At 40.1% G+C, this 19,357-nt stretch overlaps 1 protein-coding gene across 1 annotated transcript in view; it reads right to left on the reverse strand.

Moving 5' to 3' along the window:
* Positions 1–19,357, reverse strand: part of SGMS2 (sphingomyelin synthase 2) — a 64,536-nt gene that overhangs the window by 29,846 nt on the left and 15,333 nt on the right. The window contains exon 2 of the mRNA XM_036764570.1: positions 603–1,311. Within this exon, the coding sequence (XP_036620465.1) occupies positions 603–1,057 (455 nt within the window). The 5' untranslated portion in view covers positions 1,058–1,311. The remainder of the gene's footprint in view (positions 1–602; positions 1,312–19,357) is intronic.

Here is a 19,357-nt window from a genome sequence, read left to right on the forward strand (position 1 = left end):
TCTTCTAATTATCTCTTGAGTGCTTCTTCATATAAATCAGGGCTGTCCAACCTTAGGTTTTTATTGAAACAATAGACAATATATTTTGATTTGCCATTTTAGTAAGAGCTCTGCAGTAGCTAGGCTTCCTTTACTAAAGCATTTATGTAAATTCCTATGCTTGTAGGTGGACTGCATTTTGGACAGCCCTGATACAAATTCTATAGCTTGGGTTTACTGGCTCCTCACAGTCCTTTCTTTTGAAAAAATGGTTATTTGGAACTTCTGAATTCCTGAAGTAGTGAAGAAAGCTGGCCTTGAAGCCAGGAAGACCTGTATTCAAGTCCTTCCCCTGACACATAATGACTGTAGGACTCTGAGCAAGTCACTTAATGTCTGGGTTCTCTAGCTCAGTCCTCTAGACTATAAGGCATAAAGAGGGTGCTAATGTGCACTATTAGAAGAAGTCCTCTAGATTAATGAAATCACAGATCCAGTCCCTTTCCCCTGTTTCAATAATCTGGGTCAAGATTCTTCCAGGAAGATAATTTAAATTTCAAAGACATTCATGTTTGCATAAATCAAGTAGCACACCTCAAATGATGTATAAGAGGGATACTTACTTATATCTCAGAAACAGCCACTGGGTAAGCCATAACCCAAATAATATCATCCCATTTATTTCTGATACAGAAAATGCCCATTTCACTCGATCAATGTAATCGAAGAACTTGTCTGGTAGTGGAGGGCTGAGCTCCTTGGGAGGTACCCTCTCATGTACAACTGTGATCATGACGGTCGTCAAGATTAGGTTGAATAGGGCATAGACAAAAGCAATGCCTGTTTTCCACCATTCCAGGGGAAATTTGTTCCTTGCTTCAGCGGGCATAGAAATTTGAATATAGTCTGGGTATTTTTTGGCACCCTTTCGCAAGCCATTGGATAAGCTCTTGGGTTTGCCATTACCATTTCTGTTGTCTTCATCAGTAGGTTCAGTAGGTCTTGTGTAACTATTTGCAGGGTCATTGGTTTGATTTTCCATATGTTCTTCAAGCTTTGCTGTCTCTATGACATCCATTGCCCTTGATCTTCACCCAAACAGGGAAGTGGTGGTGACTATTAATTCTCCTCAATTGCTGTCCTACTTTTTCCTTTGATCTCTGTACTTGTAAGATGATGATACACTTGCTTATGGCTGACTTTGTTTTCTAATACAATAAGGAAATCTCAGCCATCTGATTTTTTTTCTTCCCATCCAGGAAACCACTGTCGATGCCCCGCTTTCTGGAAAAAAAGCCAAATCTTTTTCTCCGAGGGATGCTAATATTCCATCTGCAAAACAAAAGCAAAGGCTACAATCAGAAACTGTATCCATCTGACAATTCAAAATTAAAGTATCATCAAAATAAGAAAACAAATACCAAGCTAGTCACTTAAGGTATCATCAGCTGTTGGAAAAGTTACTTATAACCTATAGAAATATCTTGGAATTATAGTCCTTCTCTGGTTTGATGTCAATACAATGAAAATAGTCTAGCAATCAATTTGCTGTCCTTCCAATAAAGGCAGAAACCAACATTTCAAGCATTTTATCTCCAGTCAATACTACTGGTTGCTAACAGTGAGGTCATAATAAGCCAGAACTTCCACATTAACCACATCACTAACAAGACTAGATTTTCCTTTGTGCATAAAGAAAATACCAACATTTCCATTAAGGGAAATATATTCAGTAAATGCATGTTACTTTGTTCATTTTCCAGAATTCTTTAATTTCTGGCTCCAAATTGGTATTTAATCAAAGAGCTTGTTTTAAGGTATTTAAAAACCAAATGAGGGCATATTGTACAAGACACTTGAAATAGTATTACTTATTAAAAAAATAACTTTCCATCCCAAGAGATACTCTCTATGCAGAAGGCAAGTCATAATAACAGATATACAAAAATGTCTATTCGCTTTCTCTCGGTTACTAAGTAGAAATCACCAGCATATGTTAATCTTGACATATTGTAATTCATATCTAAAAATATGAGCTCAAAGTCACAAATGCTTTAAAGGAAAGAAAAGGGGGAGGAGGGGCACACAACAATAACAACAGAAAAGACCCAGATTTTAATTACCTTTTAAATGCTAACTTACCCAAGAGTCTGTAAGGAATGGACAAACTTCAGCTGACTGCTGCTTTAGAACCCATCAATGAGTGAAAATGTTTCACTAAGACCTAAAGCATCAGTAACAGATCTCTTGTTTTATACTGGCTAACATCACTGCCCCTTTATTCAGGAAAAGAGTATTTGGTCATGATCCACAGCCCTCACAAAAACCTGTAATTATTCCCCACCCTGAACGTTTATACACTGTAAGCAGAATGCTTGTTCACATTTAAGGTTTCGTGAAGGCTATCCCTATCTGTGCCTGTGTGGAAATAAAAGAGGGAATCTTGAGTGATGACAGCTAGCTTTCTAGTTAATGGAGGAAAAAAAGGGTATGTTTTGAAACCAATACACTCAAAGTGTATTAGCAGGGCTTTTTTGAAGTACTGGAGAAAATCAAATAAAGATTAGGCTCAGTAAATGAATTAGTGTTAAGACGTGAATCTTGCATCTTCCATAGTCTAGCTGGGGAGATAGAATTAACACACGTAATAAGAAAATGATTATAAGTTAAACCATGGGGCAGCTAGGTGCAATGGTGGATAAAGCACCAGCCCTGTGGACCTGAGTTCAAATCTAGCCTCAGATATTTACTAGCTGTGTGACCCTGGGCAAGTTACTTAACACAGACTACATCAAAAAAAAAAAAAGTTAAACCATGTGGTTTAGAGTAGAGGGAGACAGATATGGGTTGTTAAAATTTGTGAAGTTTTCATGAAGGAAATAGGACTTGGGTTGTGACTTGAAGGATAACTGTTCAATGAAAGACTGAATCGATGGCCTTAAAGGATCAGGATAGGAAAGAAGTGGGGCAAGAAGAGGCTGAGGATTCTAATTGGGTGAAAACAATACAAGTAAAGTCACTAATTACAACCTCTTTGGAGGATGCTCAAGGTTTGACAAGCCCTTTATCATACATTATCTAATGTAATTCTCACAACGCCCCTGGGAAGAAGCTATTACTCCCATTTTAGAGAAGAGAAAAATGAGGCTCAGAAAGGATGACTAGTCCTGAGACAGGACTGAAATGCGGACTTCTGAGTCTAGGACTCGATCCTGAGATTGCTTCCACAGGGGAGCGGTAGGAAACGATTGGACAATCAGGGTGAGTAATGGAAGACCCTGAAATCCAGGCAGAGAAGTCTAGAAATTTTGTAGCATTGGGGTAGGCAAACTATGATCTGTCTGCTGCCTGCTTGTTATCCTAAGTATACTCTATTCAAAACAAAACAAAAAAAGGCTGCAGGGATTTTGTCTTTGGGCATACAGTTTGCCAGAATTACAGCAGGAAATAGGGAGCCATCTCAGGTTATAGAACAGAGTAGTGACATGAAGAAAGAAATGTTTTGTAAGACTAGTTGGGCGGTGCTCCACAAGACTATGTCTTGTCTTGTCTTGTATCCTCTTCAGCACCTAGAATGCCCAAAGGAGTCACTTACGCTTGTTAAATGAATTAAAGAGTGAGTTATCCTGGAGAAGGGGAAGTTGAGGCAGCTCAAACTGGATGGCTTGAAGCTTCTCAATACAGGGAGAGGCCAGTGAGCTTGAGCAAAGTGAAAATGGTCTGGACCAGGTGGTGTGGGTCTGCAATCAGTTGGTGCTATTTAATGACTCTCTGGCCATGTCAGGTGGCCCATAGCAAAAGAGGCAGCAGGTTGGGTTGAAGAAATGTTGTCTTTGATGTCAGGGGCCATGTGCCTGAATTCCAGTTCTGTTTGCACAACCTATAAAAAATCAAATCATTTCAACAGGGCTGAGTTTTCAAATATGACTGGAGTTGATGATCGTTAAGCGGCACAATGGATAGAATCCTGGGCCTGGAAAACTCGTCCAGAGTTCAATTCTGCCCTCAGACACTTACTAGCTGTGTGATCCTGGGCAAGTCACTTAACCCTGTTTGCCTCAGTTTCCTCATCTGTAAAGTGAGCTGGAGAAGGAAATGGCAAACCACTCCAGTATCTTTGCCAAAAAGACCCAGGAAATTTGGGGTCACGAAGAGTCAGACATGACTAAAACAACTGAAAAACAACAAATCCCCTTTTCCTGTAAATCTACAATCTTTTAAATGCTCAATACTGGATGGGTTACCTGGCGTTAAAGATGAATAGATGATCTGGGGGTGGGTAGGTGACTGGATGACTATGGGGCCCCCGACTAGGTAAGGAAGCAAATGAAGTCAGGGCAAAGATGACAGAGTGAGAGAAAAGAAGGGCTGAGGAACAGTCACAAGGAAGATAGATGTAAGTTTAGTATGAGTGACAAAGCAGGTAGGATGAGAAAACAAGAGATAAGTAGTAGAATACAAGCTCTTTGAGGACAAAGAAAATCTCAATTGGGTATTTTTATTTCTAGCACCTAGCACAGTACAGGAACATAGTAGGTGTCTACTAAATGTCCACATGGTACAGGGAAGAGAGAATGGACAATGAAGTCAGAAGGCTTCAATCCCTCCTCTGATGCTCGTTATAAGTCACTGCTGTTTTTCACCTGAAAAATGAGGGGCTGGGCTAGATGACATTGGAAGTCTCTCCCAACTCTGCATCTATGAGCCTAGGATTGATTATACTCAGATAGAACCTCAAAGTCCTAGAATTTCGAAGTGGCCCAGCTCCGGATGAAGTCAAATGCAGATGGTTGTCATAGGGTATAAAAAAAAGTCATGAGAATTAAAGAGGCTGAGAAATTAAGAGCTTGGGGGCCCTGGGTCATTAAAATGTTGCCAAGGATGATGACAAGACAATGGAATGAGGTGCTAAAGTCAATACAGTAACCCAGGGGGGCAGTAACACCCAAAATATGCTAGAGGACAGTATTGCTGTTTGCCCTCCATTCTTGAAGAGAACCATGACTTCAGGAAGGTGATGCCATGACTCGCAAGTGAATTAGATTTGAGTGAGGGAGGACTGTGCAAAGTCACCAGCCTCACTTTCTCCTCCAGAGCCATCTGGGTCCAGTGGCCAGATAGAGATCATTACGACTGGAGATGGCCCTGGATGCAGTAACAAGGAGGGGAGAGTCTAGTATAAATCAAATGAGGAGAATTTCAATGAAAGAAAGGTTGTTGAGTGATCATGGCAGGAAAAAAATATCCGGAGGCGCTACTGGGGACGGGGTATGCCATCTTTTACTTTTAGCCCTATAAAGTAGAGGGAGAAATGGGAGGAGTGAAGAGGGTTTTGAAGAATGTTGTTTCTTCAAGGGAAATTCCAGGAGAATGAAGCATTTCCTATTCTATAAAATGGGAATAATAGAGAGCAACATCCCCATTGGGTAGGTTATTACTGGGATGCTGTACAGATGACCAATAAAATAAAAATGATAAGTGTTACATGGTCAGAAATGGTGAGTGCTGAGGATTAGAATAAGCAAACTCTAAACAAAGTGGGGGCTGGGAATGCAGAACTAATAAAATAACTAAACAGATTGGCCTGATATTCATTTCCTCCTGTTACCTTATTGGACTTCCAAGTCTAGTCTAATTCTCTCAATGTAACTTGACTAATGAGTTCAGGATCTGAGTTCTCCAAAGGTGGAGCCCTCTCCAACACTGTCATCCCTAGTCTGCTCCTATGTCATTGTTATTATAATCTTCATTTTGGGGGCCACCTCCAGTCATTCTGATCTATATCTTGCCACTGGACCCACATGGCTCTGGAGGAGAAAGTGAGGCTGGTGGCTTTGCACAGCCCTCCCTCACTGAAATCCAATTCATTCGCAAGCCATGGCATCATCTTCCTGATGTCATGGTCCTCTTCCAGAATGAAGGACAAACAACAAAACAATCTTCATTTAGAACGGAGACTCTTACCTTGGGGTCCCCGGAGGATTTGTGGATAGATTTTAGGAGGTCTATGAGTTTAGATGAGGAAAAAACTAAGTATCTTTTTTAAAAATCTACCATTGGTTTCCCTTGTAATCCTATGGATTTTATTTTATGCTTCTAAATATTATCAGGGAAGGGGTCCATGGGCTTCACTATGACTACCAAAGGAGTCCATGACATCAGAAAGGCTTAGAACCCCTTAATTAGAACCTACAGCCATCATGTGCTTTTGAAGGCCACTTTTACTAAGAGATGTAAATATTTTTGTTATTAGAGGATGTATTAGCCAATGATTTGATCCCGGAATAGAAGACAGAATGCTACAAGCAGCTCCCTGCTTATATCTCCTTCAAAGAAAGCACAATGCTACCTACCCAAGTGGGACTGTTACAAGGATGAGTGAAATAATTAGCTGTGAAGGGCTGGAGCCCTTGGGAGCACAGGCGCCCTACAAGCTCAAAACCTATTTACTCTCATTAGTGCCAAGATGGATATTTTCCTAGGGATTTCATTAAGAAGATTAAACACACAATAAGCACATTCGTCATCTGTCAAACCAGTCCAAGCACCTGATGTTTGTAATCAAGGTGACGACAATGTAATTTATGCATCTCTCTCAGGATCCAAGCTAGCCAATGTAAGAAGTGCCTGAAAATTCTAGCTTTGGCATTCCACCAAAGGGTGGCACCTCCACTGTATTTTATTTCCAGTTTTAGCTTATTTGAACATTAAAAAAAAAGAAGGGTATTTATTAAGTATACTTTAGGCCAAACCTCAGTTTATCTTAGACCACAGACACCTAAGATGGTATTCATTTCTGAGCTAGCTTAGTTACCAAAAGTCTCTGAGGTAGAGAATGTTAAATATAGTTGCCACAATTTTGAACCTTTACTACCCACCCCCTCCATGATTATTGGCAGAAACTCTGCCTCCGTCCTTTCTAGGGACACTTCCCTAACTGAGACTGGTGGTTCTGCCTTGATTTCCCTTTCAGTGGTGAGGTTTACTGGTGGAAATTTCACTTCTGGTTCCCAAATCAAGATAAAACCATTTAATCATTGCGGCTGGACAGTAAAACAGGTCTTCGGATGTAATAAAGAGTCTGAAGATCTTTCGAACAATGAAGTGGCTTTCTCTCTAATAGCATTTGAAAGCATTTACTGGATCCCTTCCCATTACAGATCCCACCCTACTCTTCCCAAAAGACTTTCAGTTCCTATGATTTTCCAGTCCCACATCCAACTGAAAAAAGTGTGGCAATCAACTTCAGACAGCTCTATTTGGTCTAAGAAGTCTCACATAGGTACAAAATGTCACTCGAGATGAGGATATGTTTGCTTTCCCCAAGTACACTATGGTTCAGCTGTTCTGCAGCTTCCCATTAGGAGGCAAACAGGTAGGTAGATCGTCCTGAGGAGTTAACATGCCTCAGACTGAAACCATCCAGTGAAAGAGTGTGTTGCTTTATTCACATGCTCTTGTGTCGAAGAATTAGTTTCCTGAGGAATATAAGTGTAGCTAAGGAAAAAGCACTGAATCGGAACAGAAGTCTATCATGTAGACAAAATTCTAGCATCACAAGTATTTTTTTTTAAATAATGTAGTTGTGAAATCCTTTCTGAAACACCTATTTTTTGGGGGTGGAGGGGAAGATGACCTTCATGTTTCATTGTTAGAACTAAAAAGGTCCTTTAAAGCTCATTAAAGTTTTACTTCTACATTTTGCAAATGAGGAAGTCAAGTGGGTTCAGATCCCACCTCTCCCACTTAACACCTGCCTGACCGATAAGTCACAACCTCCCTGTCCCTCATTCTCTGCCCCTGTAAAATGAGGAGGTTGGACCCAGGGGCCTCTTTGAGCTCTTCCACCTGCCAGTCTAGGGTCCTCTCATCTAATGACTTGCCTAAGGTCATAAAGCTAACTTTGTCAGTGACAGACAGAGTGAGGAGGATTCTATCAGTCCCAATGGTAATGCTCCATGTTACTAGTCTGACACTGTTCAACACATCTAACACCAGACTGGGAATGGTCATTTTGAACATTAAGGGAACCAGAAGGCTTAACGAATCTCTCCCAAAGAGACTTCTCATGGCCACTGTTACCTAGGTGGTGGATGTGACAAGAACAAAACTCTGACCTGTTTATATTAGAACTGATGGTAAAACTGGTTGCCATCTCACTTATACGTCTAATTTTTGTGAATGTCTGTTGAGGGATGATAGCCCTTACAATTTCTGGGGTTTTCAGGTCAACAACAGGAAGGTGCCAACTCAAGTCTTAGCCATGTTTCATTCCAAAGAAGGCTATACAATACGTCCAATGATTAAGAAAAGTTTGGACTACTAAGATAATTTATTTGGGGAGGGAGGGAGACTATAAAGCCAGGGGGTTTATGCAGTTCATGTGTCAAGTTCATTTTTTTTCTTTTGAAGTTTTATACTTGCCAAACAAGTATTTCTTTTTAATAGCAGCTCTGGAATACTCTGTGCTGAGTTTCTTATGGACAAGATCAAGAATGAGGCGATGAAAAGCAAACTGTTTAAGAAAACTTGTGTAAACTTTGGTCTAAGAATAAACCTGTGGTACTGCCCTATAATTAAACAAAGTGAAATGAGAGAAAACAGAGACAAGTTTTCCAACAGGATTCATCAAAATTTACTGTCCGGGGCAAAAATGAAAAGAACTGAAAAGCTTCTAAAGTTAATCATCTGGTCATTCCACAAGTGTCTGGAAGGAACTTTAAAGGCCTACTTCCGTCCCTCTTTCCTAGACTACAGCCAAGTGGTTCAGCAGATATGGAGTGCTGGGCCTGGGATCAGGAAGACCCAAGTTCAAATTCTGCCTCAGATACTTTCTAGCCATGTGATCTGGGCAAGTCACAGCCTGTTTCCTCATCTGTTAAATGGATCTATTTCCCAGGGTTGTTTTGAGGATCAAGTGAGACATTATCTGTCAAGACTTGTCAAACCTTCAAGTCTCGTATGAATGGCAGCCACTATCACAACAACCTCCTAACATAGTCTGACTCCCCTGCTCAAGAACTTTGGATGGCTTCCTCTTGTAAACAGTTATGTCCGACATTTAAAGCTGTTCACAACCTGGTCCCCACCTACCTTCTAAGCTCATTTCACATTATTCTCCTCCCCCAACTCTGTGTTCAAGGTAAGGTTGCCTGCTTGAGATTCCTAAAACTCTGCATTCCATGGCCAGGCCTTTTCACAGGCTGTCCCCGAAGCTCCCCCTCTCCACTCCCCACCCCCCCCAAAAAAACCATATTCCTTCCTCATCTCCACCTACTAAAATTCTTAGTTTTCTCCAGGGCTCAACTCAGAGGTGACCTCATTGGAAGCTTCTATTAATCCCTCTGGCTATCTGTGCTTTTTTCCTCCAGAAATTATCTTACACACTTATTTGTGAAAAGGCTACACTCCCTCCAGGAAAAATGCAGCTCCTAGAGGACTGAGATGACTTTTTATTTTGTCTTTGTATCTTAAAAATCTAGCAAATTGCTTTGCACATAGTAGGTGCTTAATGAATACCTGTTTCTTTAAGATCATCTTGAAGAAGTCCAAAGGATTCACCAGACTTCCAAAGGAGTCCATATCCTAAAAAACAAAAGTTAAGAACACCTAATCCAGGGATGGGAAACCTATGGCCTTGGCTACATGTGGCCCTCTAGGTCCTCAAGTGAGGCCCTTTGACTGAATCCAAACTTCATAGAATAAATCCTGATTTGGATTCAGTCAAAGGGCCTCACTTGAGGACCTAGAGGGCCACAGGCAGCCCACCCCTGACCTAGTCTTATCTAAGACAAATCTAAGACTCTTCTAAGACTTATCTAAGCTGAAGAAATGAGGGCCCAGTAAAATTGCCCAAAGTCATCAGAACCAGAAATTGAACTCAATCTTCTGGCTTCTAATCCAGGGTTCTTTCCAATACACCAAACTACTTCTGATTACTATCCTGGGGTCATTCATTTAGAGCAGGAAAGTCCTTCCGGGTAATCTAGTAAATCTGACATGTAAAGACACTATAGCCAGAGAAGTTAAGTTGTCCAAAGTCACACAAGAAAGCGGAGAAAGAGGATTCAAACCCAGGATCTCAGGACACCAAATAAAGTGCTGTTTCCCCTACACAACGATGCTACCCTCAAACACCATTTTTAGTATAACTATTTAAGAATTTTCACTATGTTCCAAAAAGTGATTAATATTATTATTAATTATAATATATAATTATATAAAATTATATTATATAATGAATACATTAGTTATTAATATAGTTAATTAATATATGATTAATAAATTAGCATGATGGCACTTGAGAATTGACATAGCTAAGTCTGGATGAAATAGAAACCTCCTTCTACAATTCCCAGAAAAGAAGCATTATTACTGCCTTATTTTCAGGTTTATGTATATCCATCAAGTGCTTGATGTTCAACAAAATAAGAGGGAAACAGATGAGCCAAAGGAGGTATTTTCTAGTTTCCAAAGTTGAGAGTCTGGAAGGAGTATCACAGCTATAGTCAGGGTCGACTGGTAGATGTTTAACTACAGACTCTTCGAGAAATTTTTTTTTTTTACATGGGACACACTGACTTCTTAAGTCAGATAATAAAACACTAAGTCAAATCCTGATCTGTAGCATTTCCTGATTTCTGAGGTGTATATGCTCACATTGAAAACTTAACATTTGACATCTGCAAGCCAGTATGAGCTAGCTCCAGGACCCACCTGGCTATAGTAATATTATTTCTCCCGACCATTATTTTCATTAAATCTGACACATCTCTCTAAGCTTTGGTACTTGTTCAGAAGAGTTTTTAAGATCAATTTCTTTTTAGTAGGATGTAGTTCTTGAGCTCTGAGACTTCCCGTCCACAAGACAGGGACTCCTAGGGTGCTTTGGAAGAAACTATTGAATCCCAGGAGACTTCAGGGTTAAGGTAGATGGGCAGTTTGTAAACAAGAACTAGACAAGGATAGTAGAGAACAGAGTGCCCCAGTCTGTAAGGGTGAGAAATCTAAAGACAGATGATAGAGGATATGACAGAGATGAATTATTATTAATTAGATTCATAATTATTATATTACATCACTTACATTCATATTAGGTCACTTATAATAATAACTAATATTTATACAGCATTTACCATGTGCCAGGCAGCGTGTTAAGCACAATTATTTTCTCATTTGAGTTTCACAATGACCCCTGGGAGGGAGACGCTATTACCATCCCCATCTGACGGGTGAGGAAATTGAGGCAAACAAGTTAAGCGGCTTGCTCAGAGTCACACAGCTAGTCGGTGTCTGAGGTTGGGTGGGAACGCAGGTCTACTGACTCCAGTTCCAGTGCTCCATCCACTGCACCACCTACCTGCCACTACTTCATCTATAAGGTGGGGACCATGGCACCTGCCTCTGGGTGTTGTTGTGAGGATATTTGTAAAACACGTACCACAGTGCTGGCCATGTAATAAGTGCTATGTAATTGGTCTTTAATTATTAACATCATCATCATCATTAACGTGACCATGGTGTGGTGCAGGGGTGGGGAACCTGTGCCCTCAAGGCCACGTGTGACCTTCTAGGTCTTTGAGTGCATTCTGACTGAGTCTAAGTTTTACAAAACAAATCCTTTTATTAAGGGGATTAGTTCTCCGAAGTTTGGTTTCAGTCAAAAGGCTGTACCTGAGGACTCAGAGGACCACATGTGGGCCCGAGGCAGCAGGTTGCCCACCCCTGGTGTAGAGTAAAAAAACATTAGATTTGAAGACAGAGGAGCTGGGTTTGAATCCTGACTCTGCTTATTAGCCACATGATCTTGGGTAAGTCACTAGCCTCAGCGTCTGTGAAATGAGAGGATGTAGACCAAATTATTTCTAAGGTCCTTTCCAGTTCAAAAGCTATGGCCCTGTAACCCTAAGGAAATTTAAGATTGAGCTTTAAAAAAAACAGTAGTAGTTGTAGCAGCAGCAGCAGTAGTGGTGGTGGTGGTGGTGGCAGTGGTGGTAGTAGTAGTAATTATCTACTTCCCAGGTCCCCAACTCCTCATATATCTACCACAAAATCTGTAACTTAGAAACATATGATTTTGTCAGGGTTTCAGTACCCATATTGCAATGACTATCATGGCAACCTACATAGCCATCCCACTGGAGACACTATTGGAAATTATAATTAAAATTCTACTTGAAGCTTAAAAATTAGGCTAGAGATAAGAATTTGATTTTTCTTCTGGCTCGGAATGCTGGCCAATCTAGGAAATAGAACACGTGTGCATCTAACATTTAGATGTGGCCAATGCAATTGTGTGTTGGGCTTGAATACATACACTTACTTGTTACAAGGCAGGAGCAAGGGACAAGTCAAGGGGCAGTGACAGAGAAGAAAATGAACAGGGGAAAAGCATTAAAAACTTTAAAAAATACACAGATTAAAAAAAAGTTTAGAAGGGAACACAAACAGTAATTATTACTACTGTGCTCAACTTAAAATACACTTAAAACTACGTAAACAAGCTGTTTTAGGGCTCTTCTATGATCCCCCTGTTTTTGTCCTTTTGTATATGTTGGAATGTTTGTATTTGTTGATAACTGTTAAGAATTGCCTATGTGTAACGCCAAAAGGATGCTCACACTCACCAACAGTAACCGCAGTTCTTTTCTTGTTATGACTCTTCAGGATACCTTCCCTAATCCCCAAATGACCACTCTGAACGATCACAATTGCTATAGGTAAAGTGTCCCAAAAACAAAAGAAGCAAACAAAATCACCCTAAAAAATAACCTCCAAATAGCCTGCTTTAATAAAGCCCCAAGTTTGGGCCTTTTAAGAGATAAGTTGGACCAATCACTGGTTAATGAAAAAAAAATGGTAAATAGATTTCCTGGTGCACTTGCCTGCTTGACAATATTGTGAACCACTAAGCACACTCAAACTTACCTTTGAAGAATACAAAATAAAGAAATGGGGCTTCTATAAAACCACTTCCTCTTCATTCTGAAACCTATCAGGGTATATGACCACAGGGAGAAGCTTCCTCTTTTTAGGGATATAAAAATGGTTTTCATAACAGTCCATGACTAGGTAAATGATTTCCAATTTTTTATGCACTAATGAGACAAAAGAATACAAAAGAATTTTTTTTATGCACTATAGAGACAAAAGAATACACCAAACTTGGTCAAGAACCCTAGGCAACATCATTAACTATGATGGTGGCTCTAAAAACGATTACCTTCTGCACCCTTACTACCCTTTTGGGTCTGTCTCCTGTTTTTCTTACACAGCAGAATTATTATTTTTAATCTGTTAAATATGCAAAGGTTGTCACCATCTGTTCTCTCTTATCACTAAAAAAAAGAGAATTAGCTCAGGAACAAACTACAGAGCACAATTTAGTGAATAAAGAAAAGAATTCCCCAATAGCAAAAGTAATTTAACAGCAAAATCCACTAGAAAAGGGTAGAGAGTCTTTTTTTTTCCTCTAGCAGTTTTGGAAAGTAGCTTGGAGTCATTGGTTTTGCATGATTTAAGGCAGAATATTGTCTAGAGATGGGAATAAGGGCTCTAAGATGCTGTCTGGGGGTGGGGCGCAGGGTGCATTGAGGCTTTACAATTTATTGGCATCCAGAAAGAGGTCTGATGAACCCTTAATCCTGAATACTCCAAAGTAGGAGTTCTTCACCTAGAGGTCCATGGATAGAATTCAGCGAGTCTTTGAATTTGGTTTTCAAAATAATACACATTTTGATAACCATCTTCTAATAAAATTGGTTTCTTCTGAAATCTGATGTCTTTTATTTTACGCATCTAAAAACATTCTGAGAAAGGGTGCATGGGTTTCACCAGATTCCCACAGGGCTCCATGACACAAAACAGATTAGGAAGCCTTGTTCTAAAGCAATCTGTAAGTAATCTATGAATGACAGAGTAAAATAATAAATCACATTTAAACAGAACTCTAGGATTTACAAAGCATTTTCCTCATAACAATCTTGTGAAGTAACTAGTGCAATCATTCTGATTCCCATTTTACTAATGGAGATTGGCAAAAGATGTCACCATACTTACCCAAGGTCACACCACTAATAAACGTCAAAGCTAGATCTAAACCCAGATCTCCTACCTTCTTCTTTTCCAGTATATAGGCACACCTCATTTTATTGTGCTTTGCCTCATTGGGTTTCACAGATATTGGTATTTTTTGGTCAATTGAAGGTCTGTGCCAACCCTGCATCAAGCAAGTCTTATTAGCACCATTTTTCCAACAGCACATGCCCATGTCATGTCTGTGTATCATATTTTGGTAATTCGCCCCAAGATTTCAAACTTTTTCATTATTATCATTATGTCTATTAGAGTCATCTGTGCTCAGAGATCTTTGATCTTACTATCGTAATTGTTTCGGGGAGCCACAAACTTGCCCTCATGTAAGACGGTGAACTTAATAAATATTCTGTGTGTTCTGACTGCTCCATCAGGCAGATATTCCCAGTCTCTCTCCCTCTTCTTAGACCTCCCTATTCCTTGAGACACAATATTGAAATTAATCCAATTAACAACCCTATGATGGCCTCTAAGTATTCAAATGCAAAGAAAAGTCAATCCATTCATCAAACTTCATTAATTGTAAGAAATTGCTACAGCCACCCCATCCCAACCTTCGTCAACTACCACCCTGATCAGCCAGCAACATCGAGGCAAGACCCTCCACCACCTTTTTAGATTATGACTCGCTGAAGGCTCAGATGATGGTTAGCATTTCCGGCAATAAAGTAATTTTTAATTAAACTATGTACATTGGATTTTTTGGACATAACACTATTGCACACTTAATAGACTACAATATAACGTGAACATTACTTTTATATGCACTGGGAAACCACTTTATTGTGATATTCACTTTATTTCAGTGGTCTGCTAGGGAACCCACAATATCTCTGAGGTGTGCCTGTACAATCCTGTCCGGTAACGAGTGTTGATTTTATTGACCCATTGACCATAGGATCACAGCTGCAAAAACTATTAAAGACCACAGAAATCATCTAGTTCAATTGCTGAAAAATCTGAGAAGGGAAGGGACCCAAGGTCACACAAGTAGTGAGTTGCCAGGCCAAGATTCAAACTCAGGTCCAGCATCTCCAAGTTCAGCATTCTTTCCACCTCATCACACTGCCTCTAATCATTATGGCTAGAGAATTTCAGAGGTCACCGGATCTAACTCTTTCATTCTATAGATGAGTAAACGAGGGCTGGGAGGAGAGGTGTATTGTTCAAGGGCCACCTAAGGAGCTTATTATGGTAGGGCTTCCACTGGAACTTGGATCCTTTAGCTTCCATGATTTCCTGAATTGCAAATCATGAGGTTTATGACCCACGTGGCCAATAGTAAACAGTAAAATAGTGAAAACAATTTAATAGTAAAAACAATAATAAAAACAAATGCTTTCCCAAAGGGATAAAATCACCAACAGCAACATCTTTTCTAAAATTCTCACTGATCTACTTAGATTAATTTCCCCCCAGAGATCAAATGCAACTGCAAACCAGTCACAAGAAAGCCTTGTTCGCCTCAGAGAACTTTCTTCCTATATGGCACAGAGCGCTGAATCTTCTTCATTTGCATACTAACATTTTTTTCTTTTTATTAATTAATTTAGTTTTAGTTTTCAATATTCACTTCCACAAGATTTTGAGTTCCAAATTTTCTCCCCATCTCTCCCCTCTCCCACCCCAAGACGGCATTCATTCTAATTACCCCTAGCCCCAAATCTGCCCTTCCTTCTATCACCACCCCTTCTCTTATCCCCTTCCCTTCTATTTTCCTGTAGGGTAAGAAGATTTCTATACCCCACTGCCTGTATATCTTATTTCCCAGCATACTAACATTTCTGAGACCAACTTTCTGAAAACAACTTGCTTATCACTAAGGTTCATGCCTCTTGGGTCCATGAAGATAAGTGCCTGAATTTACCAACACTGGATGGGAGAAGGCAAACAAAAAAAGAGACAGCAAGATAATTTTTTAATGCTTACCAGCACTCAATTCATTGGCAGCTATGAGAACATTCACATTTCACATAATATCATTTTGGCAAAAATGCTTACTTTGGTAATGCGAGTGACGGATAAAGCTCAGCTGGGTGATGTGCCAGGGCACTAGTATAATTTTTATTAAGATGCCATATCATCCTGATTTATAATGGGCCAGCATGGGTTCATCTTCATTCTAACAGAGTAAGACATTTTCATTCACTAACCTGCCCATTTTCATTTGGAGAGAAGGACCTTGGTCCTGTCCCACCCATAACTAGGGAATTTCACTGAATCCACACGTCATACGTCTAAAAAGACCAGTCACCTCGGCGCTTCTTCCCACAATTCCTTCCATGGATCTCCCTCTGGCCTAACCCTCAGCACCGACGATGAAGACATTAACTGTCCTTAGGTCCTTTGGGGAGCTTTCCATTTCCTCACTTTCAGGAATAGAGACAGGTCCAAATTGCTTTGTCATTAACTCTTAGCTGTTTAGGTGACCTTGAGCAACTCACGGCCTCCCTGGGCCTTGTTTTCCTCATTTGTAAAAGTGGGGGATTTGCCTCTGAGTCACATTGCAGCTCAGGAGATATAAGACTATATTTTTAAATGAAAAAGAAAATATGATAGGCCCAGCGGAGCAGTATATTATTCATGACTGGAAGCAAAGACAATGAGATGATAGACAAAACAAAACAGGTGAGTACCTCTTGGTAAAGTCTGTATTCTTATTTGAAGTAAACAATCTATTCAGGTGCTAAATGAAATACAACTGACATGTATAAAAGCATTTGCAGCATCTACTTTTAGACAGAAACTAAAGTGGTCTCCTTCTGAAAGAATCTTCCCCGGCATTTAAAAAAATGTATATTTAGGGATGTGTGTGTGTGTGTGTGTGTGTGTGTGTGTGTGTATGTGAGAGAGAGACAGACAGACAGAGAGAGAGAGAGAGAGAGAGGGAGAGGGAGAGGCAGGCAGGAAGAGGTAGTAGACAGAGAAGTGTTCAAAGCTACAAGATGTGGGTTCAAGTCCTCCCTCTGACACACACTGCCTGTGTGACCCTGGGCAAATCACTTAACTTCTTCATGCCCTAGACCAGTGGGGTACAAAGTGAAATAAAAGGGAGTCACTAAATCAAACATAAAGATCCCTGGCAGCCACATATCAATTTAGCAAATCACAAATTAAAGTCATCTCTATTTTATTTATTTTCTTCAACATTTGCTAATTACATTTTAATCTGGTTCCATCAGGTATGTGTTTGACACTTCTGTCCTATATAGCTCTTTAAGAATGTAAATTGCAGAGAAAGTGCTGGCCTGTTTTGGCTTCTTCACCCTAGTTGCCTTCCCTATACAAATGAAATCACAGGTGCAGTCTCTATCCATTATGAATCTCCAGTCCACCTGCCTCAGGTGCCAAAGTGATCTTTCTAAAGCACAGGTCTGGCCATCTCTTCCCTCTCCCCCCTCTTTTTCTCCTCTTCTCTCTTTTCTTTCTTTATTCTCATTCTCTCTCTTCTCTCTCTCTCTCTCTCTCTCTCTCTCTCTCTCTCTCTCTCTCTCTCTCACACACACACACACACACACACACACACACCCACACACACACCATATATAACCATATACATCGGTAGCCAGGGGTCCTCGTTTCAGCCATCCATGTCAGCTTGCCCAGTACAAGGTCCTTATAGCTAAGAGGACCTGAATTTAAGTCTCATTTCTGACAGTCCCTGTATGATCTTGGTCATTGTCACATCCCTGATCCTCAGTTTCCCCCCCTGTAAAATGAAAGGATTAGGTTCATTAACTCCTAACTTCTTCCAGCTCCAAATCTGATCTTACAGATCCAGCTGGTGATGGTGACTTTTAATGCTTTGGGGATGACTAAGTTATTCAATCATCTAACCTGGGGAGTTTCTGTGAGGGATGGAGGCATGGTAACCAGCCATTTTCTTTCTGTCCCTTGGCTGCCATGGACCATCTAAGTGAGCCTGAGACTGGGTCTCAGGATCTCTAGCTATCTCTTTCGCTCTACTTCTTTTCTGCATGTAGGTAACTCAACATTGACCTTGAGATGGATATAAACAGGCTTAGTTAAAGGCCATCCTGTGAATTTGAGATGTCTAAGTTCTAGGTCCCTTGGCCAAAGTGGCAAGGGAATTTCTGCATCACAGAAGATGACCACCAACAACAAGAGAAGTCCAAGCCTTCTGAATGGCCAAAAAACAGAGACTTTGAGGGGACAGTGCAGAGTGGAAGAAAAAAATAACAATGCCTATTAAAAAACAGGCTTCCCCATTATTGAGCCCAGATGGACCAAATGTGTGGTCCCATCATCAATGAGTCTCTTTAGTGGAGAGTAGCATCCCAACCCTTGAGTCCAGTAGAAGGTAATAATCAGTAGACAGACAGACAGACACACACACACACACACACATTCCCCTAAATGTTGGCTCTTTCTTCCACATCAATTTACCTTGAATTTATGTCTTGTCTCCCCACCCCCAACCCATACAGTGTAATTTTGAGGACAAGAACAACTTTGTTTTTTGTCTTGGCATCTCTATTGCCTAACACAGTGCCTTGTACACAGTGGGACTTAATGCTTGTTGAATGACTGTGGTCAAACCGAATTAGACAAGGAGAATCAGGACAGATTTCTTTTGCTTGAGGATCATTCCACTGTATGTGTTCCCCAGGGACAGGGTAATATTTTAATATCTAAACATAAGCCAGCATACTAATAAACCACTTTCCAAAGTCAAACACATCAATATCTGTATGTCAAATGCACAAAGTACAGCTTTCTCAATTTTTTTTAAATTTACTAATATTATGACAAAACAAATAGGAAAAACAGAAATTAAGTTTCAAAGAAAAAGTCACATAGTATTTCAGGAATATCTTTACCAACAATTAAGGGGCACTCAAGTTACTTTAGGAAGGCAGTGTGACATGAATAGAGAACCAGAAAGACCCAGATTCAAGTTATGTCTCTGGAACATACTGGCAGTGACCATGGGGCAACTCACTCATTATTTAGTGCCTCAAGCAACTTTCTGAGAGAAGTTCCACTGGAGTGACTGGTCTGAGTCAGGGGAGGGAGTTTTACACACCAAGAGCTCTTCATACCAATGCAATTACCAGGCTTGGGCTAAAAACAAACAAAAAACCCGAAAGCCCCAAATAAAAGTTCTTTTCCTACAGCTTTTTAAAAAACCGTTTACCATATCTACAATATCCTAATTATATTGGCTAAATTGTTTGTTAAAAATCCATTTGATCGTGTCATTCCAGAACTATACAAAACCACAAAACAATTATTTAAAGAATAGCTTTCTACAGGACGGCTA

This window comes from Trichosurus vulpecula, chromosome 6 (assembly GCF_011100635.1).
Source record: "Trichosurus vulpecula isolate mTriVul1 chromosome 6, mTriVul1.pri, whole genome shotgun sequence".
Lineage (NCBI taxonomy): Eukaryota > Metazoa > Chordata > Mammalia > Diprotodontia > Phalangeridae > Trichosurus > Trichosurus vulpecula.